The sequence below is a fragment of the Cheilinus undulatus genome, linkage group 1 (genome assembly GCF_018320785.1).
Source record: "Cheilinus undulatus linkage group 1, ASM1832078v1, whole genome shotgun sequence".
NCBI classification, from domain to species: domain Eukaryota; kingdom Metazoa; phylum Chordata; class Actinopteri; order Labriformes; family Labridae; genus Cheilinus; species Cheilinus undulatus.
Window position 1 is genome coordinate 11,804,634 of NC_054865.1, and position 24,184 is coordinate 11,828,817.

Genomic DNA, 24,184 nt, shown 5'->3' on the forward strand with positions numbered 1-24,184 from the left:
ACGCCATCGCATCTGGAGGAGATGATGTGTCATTGCCCTAAAACTGACGCATACAGTCCCTCAACTTTGTCATTTTTTTTCTTAAGTTGCAGCATGATAATTCTTTCTCTACCAAGATTATAATAGTTAATTAAAACAAACTAAATGGCTACAACTAAAATGTATTAAATTATTTTAGTTAACTGAAACCAAATAAAAACCCAGCTTTTGAAAAAAAAAAAAAAAACTAAATTAGAAAACTAAAATTAAATAAAATCAAAGACATAATCTACTTAGTTTTAGTCTTTGACAGCAGCATAATGACTGACATGTATGCCCAAGCCCGAGTAAAATCCCCTGATTTGATTGGAGAAGAGTTCAGACATTGGTAATGGTCTTAAGTTGTATACAAACATAAAAATTGAATAAGCTAAATGAATGGTGATGAGCCCTTTGGGCCATACCTCTGACAAGTATCCAATATTGCCAAAAAACTAACACTAAAACAAAAACAAAAACAAAAACAAAAACAAAAACAAAAAAACAAAACAAAACAAAACAAAACAAAACAAAACAAAACAAAAAACTATAACAAAGCATTTTAGCGAAATAAAAACTAAACTAAACTAGCAACCCAGCAGGAAAAGCAAATTTTAACTCAACTGAAATGTAAAACAAAAGGTAAAACTGAAATTAAAAAAAAAAACTAATGAAAAACCCCAAACTATTGCATCCTTGGTCTTTACAACAAGTACAGTACTGCACATTCAAATTTTCCCCCTGTATCTTTAACACCATGATAATGCATGACATCAAGCTGTATAATTCCTGTTCATTACTACTAATAACAACATATTTTTTCTTATTTCCAGAATTCACAGCAGGATTTTATGTAACAAAATATTAAAATCTGAGTAAATTGGTGTTTTATAGCATATCAAAAGGAGATTTCCATTTCCATTTCCTGCTTGTACAACCTAAAAGCAGCTGTTTGTGATTTTATCACAGTTTTTCTAGATCAAAATTAACTGTGCTGTTCCAGCAGGAGGTTATCAGTTTATTCAGTTCATTCTTGTTTGCCATATGGCAGCATGGCAGAAGCCATAAACCAGAGCAACGTTAGCTACTAGTGACAGGAAGCAGAGTTACAGTTAAGACAGAGCATTTGACCTGAATTGTGGGCCTGAAATAATTGAAAATATAAACTGACTAGTAATGCTGTTACTGACAACCAAGGAACTGGATATTTAATCATGTAATTGGCTAATCAACTGCAACTCTATTATGATTTGGTGATCACTAAAGCCTACAGCATAGACCTACAGCTAGTCTACCTAGTGATCTAGAGTGGTGAAATCTTGATGTACACCATAGGGTAATTTAACAGTGCTCTGTAATTGGATGAATGAAATATTCTCCACTCAAAGCATGACACAGACAGAGTCGTCACACACTTCTGAGGGATGTAATCGGTAACTGCTGACGTAAAACAGCCACTAAACCGCCTTCTCTCCTTTTCCTCTAAGTTATCCCAACTTTCATACAATATCACGATGACAGCCTTATTTTATGGAGGACTTCACGCCTACTAAGAGCTAGGTGTGAGATTTAAGGTGTAACTTCTGCCTACGTTGGAACTATCTCAGCTGGTATAACACCTTAAATGTTAGCGGAGCTCTAACTCTACCCTCAATTAGAAATCATGTTCATACAAGACTGAAGTTATACGCCCTAAATGATAACCCTCATCTGCTTTATAAATGACTAGACTCAAATGATTAGGAGAACACTGAGGATGATTCAGCCCTATAAAGAAACTTGTGAGGGATAAACCTGAGCAATCATTTAAAAAAGAAATAAACAAACAGTAAAGTTAGGGATGCACTATATAGGATTTTTATCTAATATCTGAGTATTTCTAAACTCTTTTTTGCCAAAAACAATACTGATATATACAAGGTATACATATGTATATGGAAAAAAACGTATTTTTGAATATTCAGTCATTTATTTACTAAAAAATCAAAGAAGTCATGCAGCTATTGTCTTAATTCAAAACCAAATAGACCTATGTTCGCTTCTGGAGTTGGAGAAATACTCCTCAATATGAGCTTTATCTGAGTCATTATTCAAAGCAGTTCCTGTCTGCAGTGACACAGAGGGACACATCTCATGCTCTCTGTCTCTCTTTCTCTCCATTATCTTGTATTGTCTTCTCTGGGATAGACATGCACAGTTGGACAAAGTATGAAACAACAACAGAACAGCTTGCCATTGGTTGTTACAGCTCAGTCACAATGCAATGTGGAATGCAAACAGACAAATTGAAGACAGCATTAGCTGGCAGTGCCATAAACAATTGGAAAATGGGATTAAAAAAATGGATAAAAAGACATTCAATGTTGGAGTTACTGGTGTGGTGGTCATAAGGGTTACAAAGGCATTAATAGCATCATTAGAACAGCAAAATAGAGGGCTTCCAGAGGAAAAACAAATAATTGGCTATGACTTATGGTTTAAAGTTATGTAGCTTTTTGTAACCTATGTCTCCTCTTGACAACAGTGGTCTAAGATGGCTAAATGCCATCAACCATTTCTAAAGAAAATCAAAGTTACTTTAGCTGACATGAAAAGGCCAAAGAGTGCAACTGATGTTTTACTGTATGCTTACCAGGCGAGCTACCCTGACAGCCACTGTATAACACATAACTGGCACATCTGTGCCTTGAACGGTCCAGTCATTAGCAACCACAGAACAAGGTGTCATTTGTCACAGGAATCAACCCACCTAGGACAGGCCTGGTGTAACTTAGGGTCTGGCTAAAGCGTTAGGATGAGGAAGCAGGGTCACCTGCAGCCTGACGTAGGTAGGAGACTCACAGACTGCTGCACAGAGCTGACTTCTCTGGCTTCTGATGATTTCAGGCAGACTTTAAGGCAAGTTTGTCACAGAAACAAGAAAATGTGCAGTTTGGCTCAAATTTAAAAGCACAGAAGAGGTTGGGTGATGTGCACCAGGTCATTTGACTATTGCAGGACTATTGCAGGACTATCAATAGACTATTTGACTATTGATGTGTCTAAAGTGCATGCACAAATCGCCATTGCGATGTAAATACAAATATTGTTGAGCCCTACCGTATATATTTAATGGAAGAGTTTGTTTCAGCGCTACTTGAGTATAGTCAACCAGAAAACTGCAAAAATAAAGACATGAACATGCAGGTATGAGCTAAATGTGAGCTTTGAAAGTTGCAGAAACATCTAAAGTTCAAGCACAGCCTGCTACACAAACACAATCACACATAAGTCAGGTTAGCACGTGGCCTTCATCTCAGTGCTGGCTCCAGTCCCCACTCTCCGTCAGCTGAGCAGGTTTGGAGGAGAGTGAAGCAATGATAGAGATATGAGAGGTGGGAGACCTTCATCGCCTTCATCACACCCACACATCGTCATCACATGACTCTGCTTCTACAACACAGCTCACACACACAACCTGCTTATCAACACACACACGCATCCCGCTTGTATTTATAGAAGAACACACATGCACTGACTCGGCTGTGCATGGTTATGTAACGGCGACCTACTAAAGCAGTGCGGCACGTGACCTGCGTGAGATGATGTTGAACTCTGCTGAGGGTTAGCCTGCCATCACAAACACCCCTCCCCCGATTCAGGCTGACATCACTGCAGGCCTCAAGGCTGCTCTCATCATCTGGTTGCTAGGCAACCCTTTCGTCCACAGGCACAACCAACGCACACATTTAATCTGGGAGGCTAAGAGACGACAGGGATAAAAAAAAATAAAAAAAAAAGACAGAAAAAAGCCAAAAATGTCCAACAGAGACAATCTGATGTTCCCGACGGTGCTGAGGCCGATCCCGACACAGCAAGAAAGAAAAGCAAAAGAGGAAGAGCACGAGAGTGAAGGATGGAGGGAGAGAGAGAGGAGCATGTGTGAATCTAGGCCATCTTCTGTGCCTCTCTGTTGCCATCTGTTAGAAAGGATCAGAAGCAGGAGCACCTTTCCCTTCCCCGGGCCTCTTCATACGACAACGTGCTCTCTATGTACCAACGACCTGATCTGATGCTCTGATACCTGCACAACTTCTCAGATCAGTGCAACAAACCCCCCTCAGAGCTCAAAGACATGGATGACGTACGTAATAGGGAGGTTTAACCTACATTTGACAGAAACAGACACACCAATCAGAAAAACAACTTTATCAGCAAGTTGATTTAAGCGTAGAGCTCAGTGCAGCTTTAGGAAAGAGTGATGCTGTAGTCACATCAGGGCAGGGTGACATCTGGCTGTTTGATCCTGTAGTAAACGAGTTCCTGAACTGAACTAAGCCACTTAGCATCACTGCTAACGACACAGACAGGAATAAGAGTGCATTAGATGCAGTGAAAATGCAGCCACAGGGCTATAAATGAAAATAGTTTGAGCCTCAGCCATTTATAGATAATACAGTTGGGGGCAGCTTTAAGTAACTTAGAATGACATCTGGATTTGAGATTTCTACGTCAACTTGGCCTAAATTCTGAAGACTGTATAGCATCTGGGAGCAATGCCCAGTTTTAAGGACTTCCACTGCAGCATGCTATAAGTGATAAAGGCAACGGGCAAGACTTAGTTTTCTGTGTGTGATGTTGTTGTTTACAGTCACCACAACAGTCTAGTACAGCATCTGCAACACTGCCGAGGCCATGTCAGCTATAGCCAGCAACATCTTGGACACCAAGGTGCCAAGGTTATAATAGTTTTGGATTTTTCATCAGTTTTTATTTTTATTTCGTTTTCACTTTCTGTGTTCAAGTTCAGTTTAGTTTTGATTAGTTTTTACTACTGATTTGTTAGTTTTGTTATGTTTTTATTTTGCAAAAATACTTCGTTTTAGTTTAGTTTTTCTTGGTTTTAGTTAGTTTTAGTTTTTTTTCTGATAGATGTCAGGGCTGGGTAAACAGCATACATTTTTAGAAACATATTCTAACAGGCTACTCTTTACTTATCATTTTATTCATTTAAAGATGATGTCTGAATACTACTCCAGACATAAAACAACCACTATGTGAAGTCTTAACCAATAAATTCAGGCCATTTTACACTCTGCTGACCTTGGCGTAGGTGCCATTCAATATGGTTGTGTCAAAGACCTAAAACTAATGATATTATGTCTCTATTTTTATTTTATTTTAGTTGGTTTTGCAAGCACACTGTACAGTTTTAATTAGTTTTCATTTATTTCGGTAAAGTAGTTAGTTTTTATTTAGTTTCAGTTAGCTAAAATGATTTTTGAATTTTAGTTTTAGTTATGTAGTTAGTTTTAGTTAACTATAACAACCTTGCAAGGTGCATCCTCAGTTCATAGAAACTAAAAAGATTTTTAACCTCACTTTTCTCTAGATCATCTTCTCTTTCTGATTTACTGCCTTTATATCTGATATTAAACTATAATTTTCTTTAAAAAAAAAGTCATGCACATTTGGATTTACACTGTATGGACAAAAGTATTTGGCCACACCAATTAATAATTGAACTCAGATGTGTCAATTGGATCCTCTGTCACAGTTGTATAAAATCAAGTACCGAGCCATGCAGTTTCCATTTGCAAACATTTATTATTAGAAAGTCGAAGTGTTGTAGGAACAACAGCCATGAAGTGGAAGACCAAGTAAAATCACAGAGCGGGTCAATGACTGCCAAGGTGCATGCTGCATAAAAGTTGCCAACACTACTGATTCCATAGAAGAGTTCTTAACTTCCACTGGCATTTATGTAAACCCAAATCTGTGCAGCGGATGGAGTGGTGTAAAGAACACGGACACTGGACTGTGAAGCAGTGGAAACATGTTGTGTGAGTGATGAATCCCTCCCTCTGTTTGGCAGTCAGATGAGCCAGTCTTGGTTTGGCGGATGCCAAGAGAACATTACCTGCCTGACTGCATTGTAACAATTGTTAGGTTTAGTAGATGAGGGATCATGGTATGAGGCTGTTTTTCAGGGTTTGGGCTAGGCCCCTTACCCCCAATCCTAATGCTTCAGCATACCAAGACATGTTGGACCATGCTATGCTTCCAACTTTCTGGCAACAATTACTGGAAGACACTTTTCTGTTCAAACATGACTGTGCCAAGTGCACAAATCAAGGACTATGGAGACATGGTTAGATGAGTTCATTGTGGAAGAGCTTGACTTGACCAGCATTGAACTCTGACTTGAACACCATCGAGTACCTTTGAGGTGAACTGTAACAGAGTTTGTGTGGCAGGCCTTCTCATCCAACATCAGTGCCTGACTTCATAAATGCTCTGCAGAATAAATGGGCACAAATTCTCACAGAAACACTCCAAAATCTGTTGGAAAGCCTTCCAAGGAGAGTGGAGGCTGTTATAGCTGTGAAAGGGGGGCAACTCCATATCACAATACATGTATTTGAATAAAATGTCATTACAGTTCTGTTTGGTTTAATGGTTAGGAAACTGAATCTTTTTATCCATAAAGTTCATACTAGAAATGCATCTTACTTTAAGCAGTTACTACTGTTTTACAGTTCACACATTTCGGTTTGGAATTGACTTATTATTCTTCTTATACGTGTGCAGCTGTGGGGAACGCAGGTAAAAAGAGAGGGAAATAAACAGAGCAGTGCCAAAGCAGTGACACTCAGTAACTTAGAAACAACACATCCACAACTCAACATAAATGTAGGATAGTGGTTGTTTTGAATTGCACTGCTCCTCTACTGCCACAGCCTTGGCCGTTGCTGCCTGTTTAATTCACTGGTTGGCACATATGTCCTCTATCGTTCCTTTTATAACCATATTAAAGCACACTTGCTGATATCTCCTGGTCCCTAAAGGGTTTCTTTACAGTCCAGACCTCCACACTTATTTCCCTTTCTCCTTGGGAAGTATACATGCCATGCTGTTTGGACTGAATTTACTCTTGGATAAACACTTTGCAGAAACAAGTGGGTCCTGTTCAATGCTATTGTTATAACCTAGACAAAAATCAATATCTGAAGTTATTTTGTCTTTAATTCTAAAGAATAATTTAATCAGAGTAGTTAAATAACTAAAGGGAGCAGCAGAGTTGCTGTTTCTGTGTCAGTTTTTATTTCATTAAAACATAATGAGGTTAAAATATTTGTTATGCTGCAAAAAGCTTGAAATATTTATCTCTGAGTTCATCCAGACTACCAGGAGGGTTCAACAAGGACGCTTGTTTCTCTTTTCTTTTTGGAGATGACAGATTGATGTGTCGACACGTGGGTGTAATTCTAAACCAAGTTTTTCTTGGGTTGACTGAAGGCCTAAGCCACTGTCCCATCTCTTAAATAAAGGCACAAGATAGTCCAAAGAAATAAATCAACACTTTTTCATACATTTGTTTAAATTTGCATAGAAAATTGTCACTTCTTTCTACTTGTCCTGCATATGTAATAAAACTCTACACACAGCTGGCCATGCCTTTGATTAAATTTGATTTGTACCGCTGTGTTGCGTTGAAATATTTAGATTTAAAACAGCCTTCAGCATAATGATCTGACTCAGCTCAACAGGCCAGGAAAGAGAAGCTACGACCCAAAAATATTCAAACCCGTCTTGATTATAATCATCATAGCAGTAAGAGAAAAACACTAAGGAGGAAGTTACCTGAATTTTAATGTCTGTGAAACAGCCAGAGCTCTCATGGATGGATAACTGAGATAAACACTCATTTTACAGCTAAAACTGAGGACTCATGTAGGCTGCTTTGAGTTTAAATTGGAGGTGGAGCTGAACTGTAAAAAGTGAAGTCAAATCCTCTTATTGTACAACTGAACTGACTTTGACCAACAGATTAAAAGTTAGAGCCAAAAAAAGCAGCTTTACTTCTACTTTTATCTCAGATACACTGTAAGGAGGTGCAGCAGTTTCCTTTTATCTTCAGTTCTATGTAAATTTAGACTGCAAAGAACTAAATTCATGTTAATAGGAGCAGTAGGAAGTTTCTATTTTAATTTAATGCTCACAAACATCATAACGAGAATAAACCATCATGAAAATGATGAATGACACTGCATCCAACTGTGTTTTAATTATCTGTTAATCCACACAATCTTCTTATCATGAATCAATAAATCTTTCATTTAAAAAATGACCCAACAAAAAGTGCCGCAAAAATCCATCCTGTGGCAGAAATTTTACTGATGACCATATCAAAACCAGTTTACTGCCCACCACTACGCTGCAATATGAAGCAAAATATAAGCAAACTACGCTATATTACCACATTATCATTTCAAATGAAAACACTAAAAAAAAAAAAAAAAAAAAAAAGATAAATGTAGAAAGGAGGTACATATGTGGTTTGAAAGCTTTAAAAACTATTACTAACAACCAATAAAATGGATCAAAATTAATTGAGGGATATTTAGTTTCTTCCTCTTTGTAAAGAAATATGTACAGAGTCTTGAACCTTTGCCTTTTTCTCTGTCATTTTTTTTGCTGGATCAAATATTCTTTAGTCATCAGTACTACAGTAGCTAGGATAGCTCGGTTCATGCTTTAAAAGTGTTGCGATAAGGATTTTGTGAAATGTCTACGGGAGATTTGAATGGCAAATTTTACTTCCGGAAATGGCGCTTCTGAAAAAGTAGGCAGGCACTGTCGAGCTCTATGACGACATTTTCTCCAGAAACCAGCACTGAAGCAGTTCTCTAGATTAGCCTATAAAAGAAAAAAAAGTATTCCATGTAATTAGAAAGCAGCAGGTGGGACCTACCTTTGAAGATGGCAGACACAGAAAACGATGAAGAAAGAGGAGGAGTAGGAGGAGGAGTAACGACAGGAGACTGGAGGAAAATGAAGATGGAGATGGAGAGGCGTGAGCTGAAAATGAAATGAGTACAAGGTGTAAAGGTCAACAGACATGACTCTGGGCGTTGTGAAATGAAAATGAGGATAACATGACAGGATGAGGCGAGAGGAATGACACATCAGCAGCTGTGGGCATCTCACAGGGGTGTGAGGGGGTTATTGTGTCTAACTAAATGTTTTTATTAGAAAAGCAGCACCAAACACCCAGAGGAATCTACTCTTCCTCTATGCTTTCAACACCTCTCTGATGAGCGATGGGACCATTCATACAAAATGCATGTGAGCAGTGAATTATTGATGGTGCTTTTTATTTCCCCTCTCATACTGTGGAGATGTGAGTTTAAAAAAGCATGAGCTGAGACGGTTCAGGTGAAGGTCCGTCAAAAAGGTGTCCCAATAACTGGAAATATGACTCCTGAACTTCCTGGACAATCTGAAATGTGGCTATGCAGGATATCGCTCAAACCTCCCATCACATAATCTACCAATATAAATGCTGACAGCTTTCACTTGACCTGTCATTATCAATGCCATTTTTTATGATGTTTTTCACCATGTCCTAACAATATGTGAGCATCAGATACAGCATTTCATTGCTCAAAGAGCACACTGCATCCATTGTGTATCTATTCAGTTCAGTTCACTGGCCAACAGTATGACATCTTCCTAATTTAATATTTTGAAGATGAAGATGTTATAAGGGAGGTACTTTGTATAAACAAGTCCTTGACAGCAGTAAGCCCTGGTGTTGACACAAGTCAGAACACAGCATTTCCATGAGGGATATGGATATAATTAATGCATCAATGTCATATACACTCCATTCAATAGTGGAGTATATTTTCTACCTCTACAATATAAAACTCTACCTGTCCACTAATAATATCATAAGTGTAATACATTTATATATATAAAAAGTACTCACGCCCTTGGATGTTTTACCCTTTCAGTGATTTTATAAATCAATCATGGTCAATATAGTTTGCAAAACTGCTCAACCTCTGTCAGGTTTCACATGGATCGGGCATGGACTGTCTTTTTTAAGTCCAGCCACAAATTCTCTTTTGGGTTGAGGTCTGGGCTTTGACTGAGTAAGGGTCAATCCCATTTCTACTTAGCCCTAATCTTAGCCGTTCCCCTGGGTTTTGCATGTTCATGTCAGGTGGAGGGGCATCCCAATTCTCTTATGAATCTAGGGCTAGGATTTAGGGCCAAGGACTACATAGCCCTTGAAACTAAATTTTTTCAGGACCACACTTAAAGCCAAGGGGTATGATGAATTTCCCACCATGCATTGCGTTCACTTGTGAAATGACACAACGACAACAAAGGAGGCACATAAATGTATTTTCAGCATATAATATAGAAAATACAACAGTTGTGTTTTCTCATACATTCGATCTTTAGCTACTAGGGAGGAGAGTTTATTGTATTTACGAAATGTACACGTATAAATGAGGGCTAATACCTGTATAAATATATGGAGAAGATCAACACGAAGATCCATAGAATGAACGAGATGGTTAAAGCTTTATTGTCACCTCCAATGACACACTGTTTATCACCAATGTGTGATGATGAACAGCAATCAAGTGGCGTTTTATTTCTTAAGGGAAGGTTTTCAACCCTATCCCTTACAACTCTGTTTCAGGGGGCAAGGGAAAGGGGTAGACTAAGGGGAAGGGTTAAGGTGTAGAAATGGGACTGGCCCTAAGATTGTCCTCCAGAATTTTCCTATATTTTGCCACAATTATTTGACTCACGACGTTTACAAACCTTCCATGGCTGACTGTTGAGAAGCATCCCCATAGCATGATGCTACCACCACTGTGCTCACAGTGGGGGTTCCTAAACAGGACACTTTTATCTGGGAATATTCAGGCTGTTGCCGTCGCTTGCTGTGGTTGTGTCGTTGCCAGTGACAGTGTGACAGTAAGTTGTTCTCTGGTTTTCCTTCTGTGTATGAGCCTTGTTCAACATGCATCTGTTTGGTACACATCTGTACCATACCGAGAGGCCCGTACCGAATCGGTATGGTACAAATACACGTACCTTTACATCCTTAATCCAGACTGTTGAGTTTTCAACAGTGGCTTTCTCTCTGCAACTCTACCATAAAGCCTTGACTGGTGAAGAACCCGGGTAGCAGTTGCTGTATGCAGAGTCTGTCCTAAGCTGAAGCTTGCAACTCCTCCAAAGTAGTCATAGGTGTCTTGGTGGCCTCTCTCACTAGTCCCATTCTTGCACGGTCGCTCAGTTTGTGAGGACGGCCTGATCTAGGCAGATTTACACATGTGCCATATCTCTTCCATTTCTTGATGATGGATTTAACTGAACTCGGGTAGATGTTCAGTGCCTTGGATTGTTTTTGTATCAATCCTCTGACATACTTTTCAATAAACTTTTCTGAGTTGCTTAGAGTGTTCTTTTGTCTCCATGGTGAAATGGTAGCCAAAACACTGATTAACCAGTGACTGGACCTCCCAGACATAGGTGTATTTATTCTACAATCACTTGAGAATATCAATTACTTTCATTTACATATTTTTGTTTGACATTGATATGAAGAGATCTGTTTTCACTTGGACATTAAAGAGTTTTTAGTATTACATTTTTTGTCAAAAAAGCCAAATTATATTGACCATTAATGATTTATGAAATCAGGAGAAAACGTCCAAGAGGTGGATAAGTTTCACTGGCACTGTATAAGTATGTGTGTTTCCTTTGATAGACGTAACTTGGGCTGGGTGCCTACATGATATATTCACTGCTGTACCTTATTTTTATCTGCATATGATCGTCATTGCGTGTGTGTAAGTGCAGAAGAAAGACAGAGTAGTCTGCCGGTATGTTCCCCCTATAAATTCACTAACTGAGTACAACTGTACATTGACAGCAGGTCATCTGCAGTTGATGTCCCATCATATAGAAAACCTCCAGATGGGGAGCATGCCTTTTATGTCTGGGCCAACTGTAAAAATGACAGCAAAAACAAACAAAATAATGATTTCTTACTACTTTTGGGACTCAAAGCAGTGACAGATTCAGGTGAAACAGTGTAACAGCTTATGGAGAAATGGTGGCAGACATTGATTAAAAGACACTGTCTGGTTTGGATCAGAACAGTTTATCATGGTTTTGCATGGCAAAGCCTGGTCTTGCTTTTGTTTTTACAGCTGGTGTCAGCCAAGCCTTGCTCATTGCACTCGGAAATCACTCTCTTCTTAGAGATCTGGATCATTCAGCTTAACAATAAGAGACAGTCTTTTGGCTCCCAAATGTGTATTTGTTTGGTACCAATTTTTCCTTTATAAAAATTGACTAATATTGAAGAAAGGGAAGTAGCTCTCAAAGGAGAACCACCTTCTGTGGTTCACATTAAAGAACTATTGTTGGACAGCTCCATCATGAATGAAACACTTGTTTTGCAGATGACTTCTGTTTTGTCTTTGTATCAAAACAGGTATCAAAATTGCTTGATTTTGATCAGTATCAAATCAATGTTTCAAAGTCCCCTTTAAAGTGTAAGTCAAAAAACATGCTTCTGGTAAAGAAGTTTTTTATAAAGACATTTGCATGGCAAACAAGCACATCCAATTATCAATGCTTTGCAAGTAAGTCAGCTAGATGAGCTGTTCTACTCCTAAAAAATCTCTGGGTTTCTCTCTTAGTGTGAAAAACAGAAATAAGCAAGAGGCATAAATCACCAGAGACCAACACAGATTTTTCAGATACATCCAGGAGAAATTGAGAAAGTGTTTTGCTATGTTTTGCAGGGATCAAGCCAAAAAGCCCAAAAACCCCTTTTAATTCCTATGTTTTCTGTTTTATGATACATGCTACGACCCAATACCGCACAATGCTTGATGCAATATTGGACTTGTCATATGAACATGAACTGTAAAGGTTACACAGAAAGTTTAAAGCTAAAACAAAGTAGAAAACACAAGTATGTAACTTTTCCACCTTAAATGTGTATTTCTAAAGTCGAACCAACAGTGCATAAACTTTCAACTTTTTAACAATTCTTACGGCTTTTTATGGCACTGGTTCGCTCACCAATCCTTAGCTTATGAGAAGCAAGTTTCTTTGTCTAGATATTGTTGGATACAGTGACTCACACCATGAGACAGATATGGACAGTGATGGATGTACATAACTCCAGATATTATAACAGATTGCTAAGTGACGTAAGCCTGTATCCTTATTGAGAGCAGTGGCACTCAGAGACCTTCAATGGGTGTTTAAAACAAAGTTCCCACATATTGTTTGTTTCAGATCTGGTATTAGACGTAACTGTTCTAAGTGTAGTCATGAAAAGCACATACCCAGCAGCAAAAGAAAAACCGTAAAGGAAACACTTTGACCATTCAGAATTGTCTCAGCACATACCTTGTTCCGAAGCCCCCCCTGGTCCCTGTGGGGGAGTCGAGGCTTTCTCCTGGCTTGGCCGGTCGGTCGCGATTCATTTGCTGCAGGATGGAGCTCAGCTCAGTAATGACGGTGTTTTTGGAGTCCGGTGTGGATGGTGGACTTCGCAGCTCTGGGGCCTGATCGCCCCACAGCTTGGATGTCCTTTGAGTAGGAGTCCTAGGAGGTTCAGAGGATGAAGGGGTAGCAGGAGGAGCCTGTGGTGGGGTCCCGTAGGACTCCGGAGGCTCCTCGATTAGAGCGTCATGGTAGAGGGATGTTCTGTTAATGACCGACTTGCCCTTGGGTTTGGGTGGTACAGGGGGCCGATCTACCAGGAAGGCGTGGCCGTCTGCGGTAGCATAGAGGCTCTCCAGAGCGCTGTCACAGAAGCCGCCCTCTGATGACAGTGTGGAGAGGCTGGAAACGGTGCTGGTGGTCTCCATGTGCTGAGGATCTCCGCTACTGCGGCTGTCCACCTCCTCGATTCCCGAGTCACCTACCCCTGATTCTGCATCTGGTGGAGGAGGAGGGTATGATGGGGGCATGTTGTTTGCCACCCGTTTGTGTTGATCAGTTACAGGAGGAGGGGCATGAGCGTGGTATGGGGGGAGAGGAGGTCCCCCGTTCCGTCTCTGTTGCTGAAGCATTTCTGCAATGGCACTAGCCTGGTCATCAGGTATGTCAATACTGTTGGCAAACTCCAATGGTGGCGGAAGGGGCTCTGAGAATTCAAACTCCTCATCAACGTCGACTGAAGCAAGAGGAGGAGGGGGGATCCTGAAAGGCAGCTTCACTGGTTCATCCAGCGACTCACCACCCATAGGAATGCTCCTCCTCCGGGATGTGGGAGGCTGCGGATTGGACAGTGTTGCTTTCAGAGGATCAGGTTGGTTGGGGTCCTTTAGCTCAGATGGCCTGTTGCTGTCCTGGCCCTCCACTTCCTGGTTGTTCACCTTGTTATTTGCATCAGTGCTGGTGTGGACCATCAACAGCCCTGCAGACTTGGGCTGCGATGTGTCTGCCACATCAGCTGGCGCACTTTTCCTTTCTTCAACCGCCTGATGCTGCCGCTCCTCCCGTGCCCCATCCGATTCATACTTCTGTTCGGTCATCTGCCTCTGCAGGCCGCCTCGGCCAGGTCGCCCCATAGTTGCGGATGAGATTGCAGCATAACTCGTCTCAATCCCAGAGCGTAGTTTGGTGTCAATGAACAATGGTTGGTTGAGGTCTGGTTTATGACTTGACTGGATGGGGAGAGACTGAGCTTCATGCTTGGATGTTTGCTGAACCTGAGGAGGATTTTGTGTCTGATTCTGAGGATGATTCTGTTGCTCCTTCATGGCACGGTCACGAGCTGCCAGGGCCAAAGCCAGTGGAGAATTAGGGTCCAAGGGCTTGCCGGTGACAGGATGGAGGTAGGTCCCATTGGCCCTGTAGTGGCTCTTAGGAGGGGTTGATGGGAGACTCACAGGACTGTCCAGGTTTTGACACTGGCCTGTTCTGGTGTTTAGAGGCTCTCGTACCACTGTTGGCTCAGGAGTGTTGAAATCAGTCATGTTCCCACTTCCACCCCCAACAGGTCGACCTAGCTGTGATGCAGGAGGGGGAGCCAATATTCTTTTAAGGCGCTCATCGCTACTGAACATGCCTTCATCGATGGACTTTGACTGGCGAAGGCGAGGGGTGGGTGTGGGACTACTGGTGTCATCATCCCCCATGTCTATCGACTGGAAGGCTATGGAGTGCTTTTTTGCCTCTAACCTCTTTTCGCGGTCCCGGACTGCTCCGGCAATAGCTGCCGCAAAGGGATTGTTTAAAGATAGTGGGTCTTCAGGGCGCAAACCTCCACTTCCACCAACATGAGGCGTGAGAGGTGGGTGTTCTGGGGTAGTGGGCTCGATCTCCATACTGCTACCCTGGCTGCTCTTGCCACTGCTGCTGGTGGAGGGCTCCTTAACGATGATGGTGGGGATTGGGATGGAGGAGCATGTTCGTTCTACAGGTGTCGTGGGCATGGAAACTGGGCCTGATGGGCTTGCTGGCATGTGTTTTTCAGGACTGTCCTCAACATTGGACTGCTTCACCAACATGCCCTTTCTTCGAGCTGGTTTTGCTGGAACATACAAAGTCTTATTGCCTACTTCAGAGTAAGGGTTCTCTGGCACAGGCGTGCGCCCTCTGATTCGTGTGCTCTCAAACTGCTCCGAGCTCTGCCGGTAATATCCACGTCTTAATGTACCAACGTCCCTGCTAATGGTCGTGACTGCATTGGGGGAGTTCTGGGTGAAGCTTGGTCGTGTGGTGCCGTAATTCTTGGATGCAGGGCCAGAGTTGTAGCCTGGTGGTGAAGGAGGTGAAATGGCTGGGGGAGGAGGAATGTCCTCCGAGGTGTCGGGCATTGAGAGGCTGCGGGAGAACTTGAGTAGGGGTGGAGTAAGGTATCCCTGCTTGTCATCCTCAGTACCTATGAGAAACGAAGCAAAAAGAGAATTAATGTGAGGACTATAAGGAAACATTCTTTTTCTTTTCCAACATGGCCTCTTTAGTGCACAAGATAGCCTCAAAGATTGGTGTTTTATATTAACCTTCTTTTGTCACAGGCAGGGACTTCTAAAATTTGTGAGACGTCAGTTTTGTCGCGACTTCTTTTATATGCTACCCAGTTTCACCCATTAATCTAATAAGTGCAGGAAGGACAAGAACAGGCATTTCTACCTGAGCAGTCAGCATTAACATGTTAATCCTGTTGAAAACAAGGCCAAGATTTGGACATTTTTTTTTTCCAAATGCAACAATCATATTCAATTTTTGCAGCTCAGCTCACACAGGCAGCAGCTGGACACTACTCACCATAAGGTCTTTCTGCTCTCACAGTCTTTTCATTCAAAAAAATCTCACAGACAGCTCAGTGGACAAGCCCAACATAACCTGCACCTTGTGTTCAAACATTTAAACTTTAATAGTTTTTCTAAGCTGTTTTCATTTACTTTCCCATCGATAGCAAATCCCTTTTTTATGTAGTAAAGCTAAGTTGCATATCTTTGATCCAGCAGAAGTTCATTTTTTCTTCCAAAATAAAAGCAGGGTTTATCCAAACAGGAAGTAAAGTACCCTTAGTTTTAGACAGTTCAAATTACAAAGTTAAAACAACATAAGGAACACTTTATTGAGAAAATATATTTGCCTGTTGACCTGAACTATGTTACTTACACAGAGAAAGCAACTAAACTGGGACTCTGGAAAATTGGGGATCAGATGACATCAGTGAGTCATTTTGTACATGCACTCCTGCATGTTTCTTGCTGTATAAGAAGTCATGGTTTCAGACCACACTGGTGTGGCAGCGCAGGACTAATTTAAACAATGAATAAAAAAGTCAAGACATATCAAATCAAGCACGCTGGCCCTCTTTTACCAAATGTGCATATGCCCGAAATTTGGGTATACAGTCATTTCCATGCACAAATCGGCAATCAATCTGGAAAAGAGCATACAATATGCTCAAGCATGTACAGAGTCAATGTGCAGAGTTAATCTGCAGATGTTACATTAGATATGACTTTTAAAATTCATTCAACATTAAGCCAAACCCTTGACAATACATGTGAGGATTGCTGCTTTTAAATGACGTTGAGCAGCGCAAGCTTTCAGCCAATTTCCTTGTTGTTATATTTGATGAAGGAGCGTTTCCTCATCTATTTATCTAAAAAAAAACAGACAGGCTGCCTTTAGTAATTACTAAAGTTTTGTTGTATGCTACAATATCACTTGGAAAATATTATGGGACATTTGAGTTGGAAAATTGCAGTTATTTGGGGTACAAAAAAAGTAGAAACTCAAGAGGAAACAAATGAAATGTTCAGCCTCTTAAAGAGGAAATAGTTTAGACCACTGTGACTGAGTTATGTACTTAACCTGAAGAGGAGTGATTCAATTCAAACTATTAATCTGTATAAACTTGAGTGTTTTTTTAAAACTGGCCACACAACGATAACTTTACATTAGATCATAATCAATTGGCAGGTCTGGAGACTTAAATAACAAATCTTGATTGATATTTTTGGCAAAAAAAAATAAAAATCAGATTAGAAACAGAAACTAGAAAAGCACTCCGAGAGTGCAGACCTCCGCCATAAGCCCTATCTCCCAATATTAAAGAATCCTTTAAAAAAATTCCTGGATCCAGACACTGATCCGGATCACTCCCAAAATCTAACCAGTTCTTCCTTATGCAATGTCAATACAATACAATACAATACAATACAATAAAATACAATACAATAATAACTTTATTCATCCCCAGAGGGAAATTCATTAGTCTGGAGTCTCATCTGTTTATAGTAGAATTATATAGTCTGATTGCTGAGGGTATAAAAGATCTTCTATATCTTTCCTTCCTGCAGCGAAGAGAGAGGCGTTGTTTTTTTGGTTATTTAAGGTGATATGAAGTTATTTCTGACATTTCCTGAAAATTTCATCAAAATCTGTCCATAACTTTTTGAGTTATGTTGCTAACAAACTAACAAACAAGCTAACTTACAAACCCTGCCGATCATATAACCTCCTTGGTGGAGGTAATTATAACAATTCCTGATTTGTTTTATAGGTCACTGGACATTTCTGTAGGCTTTCTGTAATCTCCTTTAGAGTCTTTTGACCATTCAGAAGAAAGTAGCTTATCTCCACCATAAACCAGTATATCACTGTCTGGCACTTAGTATTAGCCTACATTAATAATAATAATACCTGAGGTTGAGGTACTGCAGCCACTTTTCTCAGTCCGGAGCAGTTTCAGGCAGTTTCCTGTTGGCATGCTGCTTCTTTTAAGAGCAACAATACGCTTTTGTCTCCATCTCAAGAGCTTTTTTAAAAACCCAAATGTAAATAATACTGATTATATTACAGTTTGAATGTAAAGAATTATTATTCTCATTTACGAGTTATATATCATAGATGTATATATAAAATATTCAAATATTAGTTGGAGTTTGGTTGGCTGCAACAATGCTGTTAACCTCAGTATTGAGTTCCTTCCACACATAGTGTTTCTGATTCACTTTAATACCACCTCTCAGGCTGAAAACAACAAATATTGTATTTTGCTTTCCTTCTCTGACCTGGAAATCAACAGCCTAGTAAGGGGAGATTTATTAAGTATCTCCATGTCGTAAACTCCGGGGGTGAGGACGGCTGAACAATCAAAATCTAGGAACACGCTATTCAAATGGCGATTGTTGTCAGCTGCCACATTTATTTATTTACTTTTTCATTCTTATGCTATGACTGGAACGTTTCATAAACCAAACATGGACCTTGTTGTAAGGTGATTTCTGAACCCAAATCTGCACTGGTTTCTACTCAAGTGGGATAAATGAGGGCCACTGTGCTCAAAAATCAGTGCTTTGAAATGCATACTCAAACATGCAGTTAAAGCACAGCAATTATGAAGAGCTGTTTAAATTCAGTGATTGATTATGATTTCAGAGGATCATTGTTTGACAGGCTTAATTTGAAACTTCTACCCAAGGATAAATGTAAAATTGTACTTTAGTGTACTCAAAAACAGTAATATGCTTTTGGTATCATGAGGAGAGCCGATGATTATTCAGCCTGTAGCCATTCATGTTCCTAGAAAAAAGTTTGCAGAAGATGCTTGTTTAATTCAGTTTCTTTTAATCGTACAATACACCTTTTAAAAGGTGTCAGTAGAAAACATCTTGTTTGGGGACATTTAGTTAATGAGTGGCACCATTTAGCTCAGAAGAAAGTAATTCCCATGTGTCACTCTACCTATGAACCAGAGCATCATAAAAATGCTTTCATTGCAAGAAAACTCACGTTTTTACCTGTAATAATGATGGCACATCAAAAGAGCCCCGAGTAACATTAGCTCTTATGACATCCCTTTAGTTCAGGAGTTGGGGTGAGGTTCCAGCGTCTGCTTAATGACCTCCAATATTATTGCCTAAAAGCACACTTTGCTGACTGGATCCTTCTAATTTATCCATAATTAGCTTTAATATTGCTTCAGCACACAGTCCAAGTCCTCAGAGCATTAATAGAATATTACGACAGGCTAAAAGCACAAGGTGCTGCACATGCATCTCACAGCTCCACCACACACACACACTAACAAACACACACTGTTAGGATATGCATCGTACCTATAGACTTCTGCTTCTTCATCGTGCCCTTCTCAGGTATCCCCAGGAAGGCCCCGGGCACGGTGGGTGGCACCACTGCAACTCCCTGGCGGTCGTGATACATGGACTGCAAAGCAGAGAGTTTTAATGATGTACCCAGAAATACACAGTGCTTCATTAGCTCTCTGCTGGCTATGGAGGCCAGCACGAACAGAGTTTAGGTTCAGCTGTATATCATTTTAATAAACTATAAAATAAACTGCTGTATGATGGATTCTTTCACTGGGGACTTCATTTATGGAGCAGGGATATAATGCAGCCAAGTACACTAATTCGAACACACAAATTAAAATATAATAGACAAATCAAAACAAGACCATAATGAAACACCACAGTGTAAACTACTTTATAATCTGAATAATTACAATAACTCAACAGCTATTTAAATTTTGAACGGGGCAACTGGTCAAAGGTATTAAAATTAATATTAAATAAATAATTCATTTTATATTCATTGATGCCTATATTCTTCATAATTTAATTTGATATCGGCAACAGTTTTTTGGAGTATCTTTATAATCAATAACTCCTGTGGAAACCATACTGATCAGCTATTGAATTTTGGAATATAGTTAGACAGCCAGTTGAGTCCTTTATCACACAATAGTGAGGCTGTATTCTTAATCTAATTAGATAAATAAAACATATTAAAACATTAAATAAAGAGGTCCTGTTCAGTCCAGCATAAAACTTTTTGCTTGCTTCTATAAGATCAGCTAGTTAACATTTAGATTACAGTTAGATGCCCCAACTGATCAGCAGCTGACCATTGCCAACCAATATTCATTTAAAATACCTGCACAGGTGGCCTAGTGGTTGGGTCATGTCCCATGTACATAGATGCCTTGGACTCAAGTCCAGCCTGAAGCTCTTGCACTGTATGCCATTCCCCACTCTCTCATCCTTGTTTTGGCTCTATCCACTGTCCTATCGCTTTCTAATAGTATTGAAAAAAAGGCCCCAAGGATTGTGTTGCAATGTAAAGGATTCTCCTCTACTGTAGATATTCCAGGTTGTAGACCTCACTGAAGCAAAGTTCTAGTAGGGATGTTTTTTGTTAAACTGATATAAATAGTGCCTTTTATGCCATATTGGTGTCAACAAGACACAAGAAAATTGGAGTTTAAATGAATATCTTCATTTTTGTGCTTGTCGGTTAATAGTTATGTGGTGATGGAGATTAAAAATCCCCGGCTGCTGCAGTTCCATGCAGCGATCAATGGTAGCTGCTACTGTCCAAAGTTCTTTTTGCCTCTATGCAAGTCACAAACCTGTTCACAGCCTGGTCAGAGGAAAAACAGTTTGGTCTGAATAGTTAATGTCTTGATCAACACAATCTCATCCATGTTGATTTGATGAGGGATAAGAGTTGTACAGGGCATTCAGAAAGTAGTCGGATCCCCTTCACTTAAAAAAATGTTGTTTTGCAGCCTGATGTTACAGTCAAAAAAATCTTTTTCCACTCATTTATGTATAGACAGTAAACCATCATGACAAAGTTTATACACAATTTTAGATTTTTTTTGCAAATGTATTAAAAAAAAAACCAAAACAATGGAAATGTCACAAAAGTATGAAGACTCTGCAAAAATATTTGAAAATGTAGCTCAGGTTCCTCCCATTTCTTCCAATCTTTGCTGAAATTTTTCTTCACCTTGACTGGAGTCCACCTGGGGTAAACTAAACTGATTGGACATGATTTGGAAAGTCTCACACCTTTCTATAGAAGGCCTCACAGCTGAAAATGCATATCAGAGCAAAAAACAAGCCATGAGGTAAAAGGAACTGCCTGCAGAGCTCAGAGACAGGATTGTTACCAGACACAGATCTGGGGAAGGCTACAGAAAAATTTATTGCACCAAAAGTTCCCAAAGAGCAGAGATGGCTTCATAATTGTCACTAAAGAAGTTTGGCACAACCAGGACCCTCCCAAGACCTGGTCACCAGGCTTTAACATGGAGTTTTTTGCAAGCTCCAGGCTTACCTGTGTTTTCCACTGAGGAGAGGCTTCCGTCTAGCCACTCTGCCATCAGCCCAGATCAGTGGTTGGCTGCAGTGACGGTTGTCCTCCTGGATTTTTGTCCCATCTCCACACATGATCTCTAGAGCTCAGTCAGAGTGACCATTGGGTTTATGGTCACCTCTCTTACTAAGGCCCTTCTTCCCTGATTGCTAAGTTTGGCTGGACGACCAGCTCTTAATCACATCCAATTTACCACAGGTGGACTCCAGTCAAGGTGTAGAAACATTTCAGCAAAGATTGAGGGAAATGGAGGAACCTGAGATAAATTTCAATTGTTGTTGTAAAGGCTCTGTCAATGTGATGTCTTCGATTTTTATTTTTGATAAATTTGCAAAAGAAATTCTAAAATTCTGTTTTTATTTTGTCATGATGGGGTATTGTGTAGATTAATAAGAATGAAAATGAATTAATTCAACTGTATTGTCAAATTGCCTCTCAGTTCCACCTCTGCCTCTGACTGTTCCCCCTCAGTCAGCAGTGGGAGACATCACAGAGCCCAACATGCGCTGAAAATCTAAGTTTAGTCCCCAGCCCGAGTCTTTCTTTCGTTATTTCCTTTTTAGGATACCCATTAGCATTAGCATAAGCATCGGCTGTTCTTCCTGGTGTCGACACACATATTGTACAGTCATGACACCTACACACAATACAACATAAACTTACAAACATGGCCAAAACCAGAAGCAGCTATACTTAGAAAATATAAAATGCATACATAAGAGAAAGAAAAAGGCCATCAATTTAACAGACATTGTGTAGAGAACACAAGATCATCCCTGAGTTTATTTTGTCCACCTACATTCAAGTCCGTTGGCGTCACTAAACAGCGACTGGATGGACGTGGTTTGATTGTAGCGATCTTCATATCAACAGGCGTGGCCTTCTGGGCGTGCGTCATCTCTTCAACTTTATCTGCAAGAAAAATCAAGCCAAAATATATCAGCAAAGAAAACGACCACGGGAGGACTTAACTTACAAAGCCTAAGTAAGGTTATCATCGGCCAAACGCAAGCTAATCATTCGCAGTGACGCTCCCTGTGTGTCCACACTGAGCTGAGGATGAAACTAAAACAGAAAAAAAAAACATTTAAATAAAGTTTTTTGTTGGGGGAGGGAACAGAAGGACTGTGATGAAATGTGTTGGGTGTGTCCAGCCTCGAAAGCCGTGCAAGCTCTTTTCCAAACAGCCGACTCAGCAGCATCATCCAACCCTCAGGGTCGTCCCTTTCGTTCGAGGTGAAATGAGAGATGAATGTGGAGTCTGTCAAGTTTGCCGTTATCTTCCTCAGTCTTACTTTTTTGGAACCTGCAACCTGGGAAAGGCGTAAACGGCAAATTTGTCAGAGCTGAAACTTCCCTCTGGTGTGTGATGATGCCGTCAGATAGAGGCTTCCTGAAGAGTTCTGCTCAGAGAAGCTACATGCTAGCCCTGATCTGCCCTCTTGCTGCATCGCCTGTCTGACTCGCTCTGACTTTGGTGTAAAAAGCTTCCATGCATTTGGGGGGAGTGATTACTTAGAGTGACTTGGAAAACAATCCTCTTCTTCTGCGCATCTACACACAGAGGAGAGGAGTGGGGAGAGGGAGAGGGGAGGAAAGGGGGAGGAGAGGAGTGTCAATGACCTCAAGAGCTAAAAAACAAACATACACAGAACAAAACAGAAAAAAGGCACATTTCCTCTCTGTCTCTCCGATTCGGATCCCAATCAGTTTGTGGAACATCAGACAACATGCAACACAGTTACCCTGGAAACCTATCTGTGAGTGAGACATTTCCTGGAATAAAGCTCCCCCTCCTCACACGCTCACACAAACACAGACGTACAGTGACACACACCGGCCTGCATCACAGGAGGAGAAACAGAAATACAGCAGCAAAGCTTTTTAGGTCAGGTAAAAGGAACAAACATTGACTTACAGCAACACTGTTTTAGTTATTTGGATCATTTTTCTCACAAACACCACCTCACAGACATCCACACACAATAAAACGATCTGTGATTTCTCATTAAGCGTCTGTTTCTCTGCTCTCTGCATTTGAAGTTTGAAATTCCTCCAGACAGTGAATCACGTCGTCTTCGCTGCTGTTTGAGTTGCAAATGAAGACTCTGGTTCCTCCTGCATGAAAGAGTTAGGAGGCACTCTGAGGTGAAGAACTACCCCGTTTAATTGTTTTTTGTTCAATTGCTAATGTGGTTTAATCAAAACTGAAGTCACATTGTTAAAACTCTTCACACAGTTTTTGAAATAGAAGTCGATGTGGAGCCAACTGTGAGTCATTATTCACCGACTTAAAACATTTCAGGAGAAAAATCTCCAAATTCCCATTTTAAATTTACTCTTCATATCCCAACACTGACACCTAAATGGATTAAACAGTTTTTTATTGAGCCTACAGCACAATAATCTGCATGTGCAATGTCTCTGCCCTCAATGCTGCATTGTCGAACTTTCCTTTAATTTTAAATTATCTGCACTTTTCAGACACAGCTTATTTCTTCAACTCTTTGTTCTTTCTGTAGGGCTAACACCCTCCAGTCAGATGTCAGAGGTGGAAAAAGAACAAGACTTCTGTATTCAAAATTTAAGTACAGTTACTTTGGTTAAAAGTTACTCTCCCTCACTCTCTCATCCTTGTTCCAGCTCTGTCTTCCTCTCTAAATGAGGGCATAAAAAGCCCCAAAATATATCTTACAAA

The 24,184-nt window shown here is 40.3% G+C and overlaps 1 protein-coding gene across 1 annotated transcript in view; it reads right to left on the reverse strand.

Annotated features, from left to right (window-relative positions):
• The window catches only part of LOC121506994 (SH3 and multiple ankyrin repeat domains protein 2-like), a 351,623-nt gene that overhangs the window by 16,590 nt on the left and 310,849 nt on the right, over window positions 1–24,184 (reverse strand). The window contains exons 21-24 of the mRNA XM_041783083.1: window positions 23,002–23,040; window positions 22,286–22,398; window positions 19,425–19,530; window positions 13,240–15,724 (exon numbers count right to left, since the gene is read on the reverse strand). Of these exons, the coding sequence (XP_041639017.1) occupies window positions 13,240–15,724; window positions 19,425–19,530; window positions 22,286–22,398; window positions 23,002–23,040 (2,743 nt within the window). The remainder of the gene's footprint in view (window positions 1–13,239; window positions 15,725–19,424; window positions 19,531–22,285; window positions 22,399–23,001; window positions 23,041–24,184) is intronic.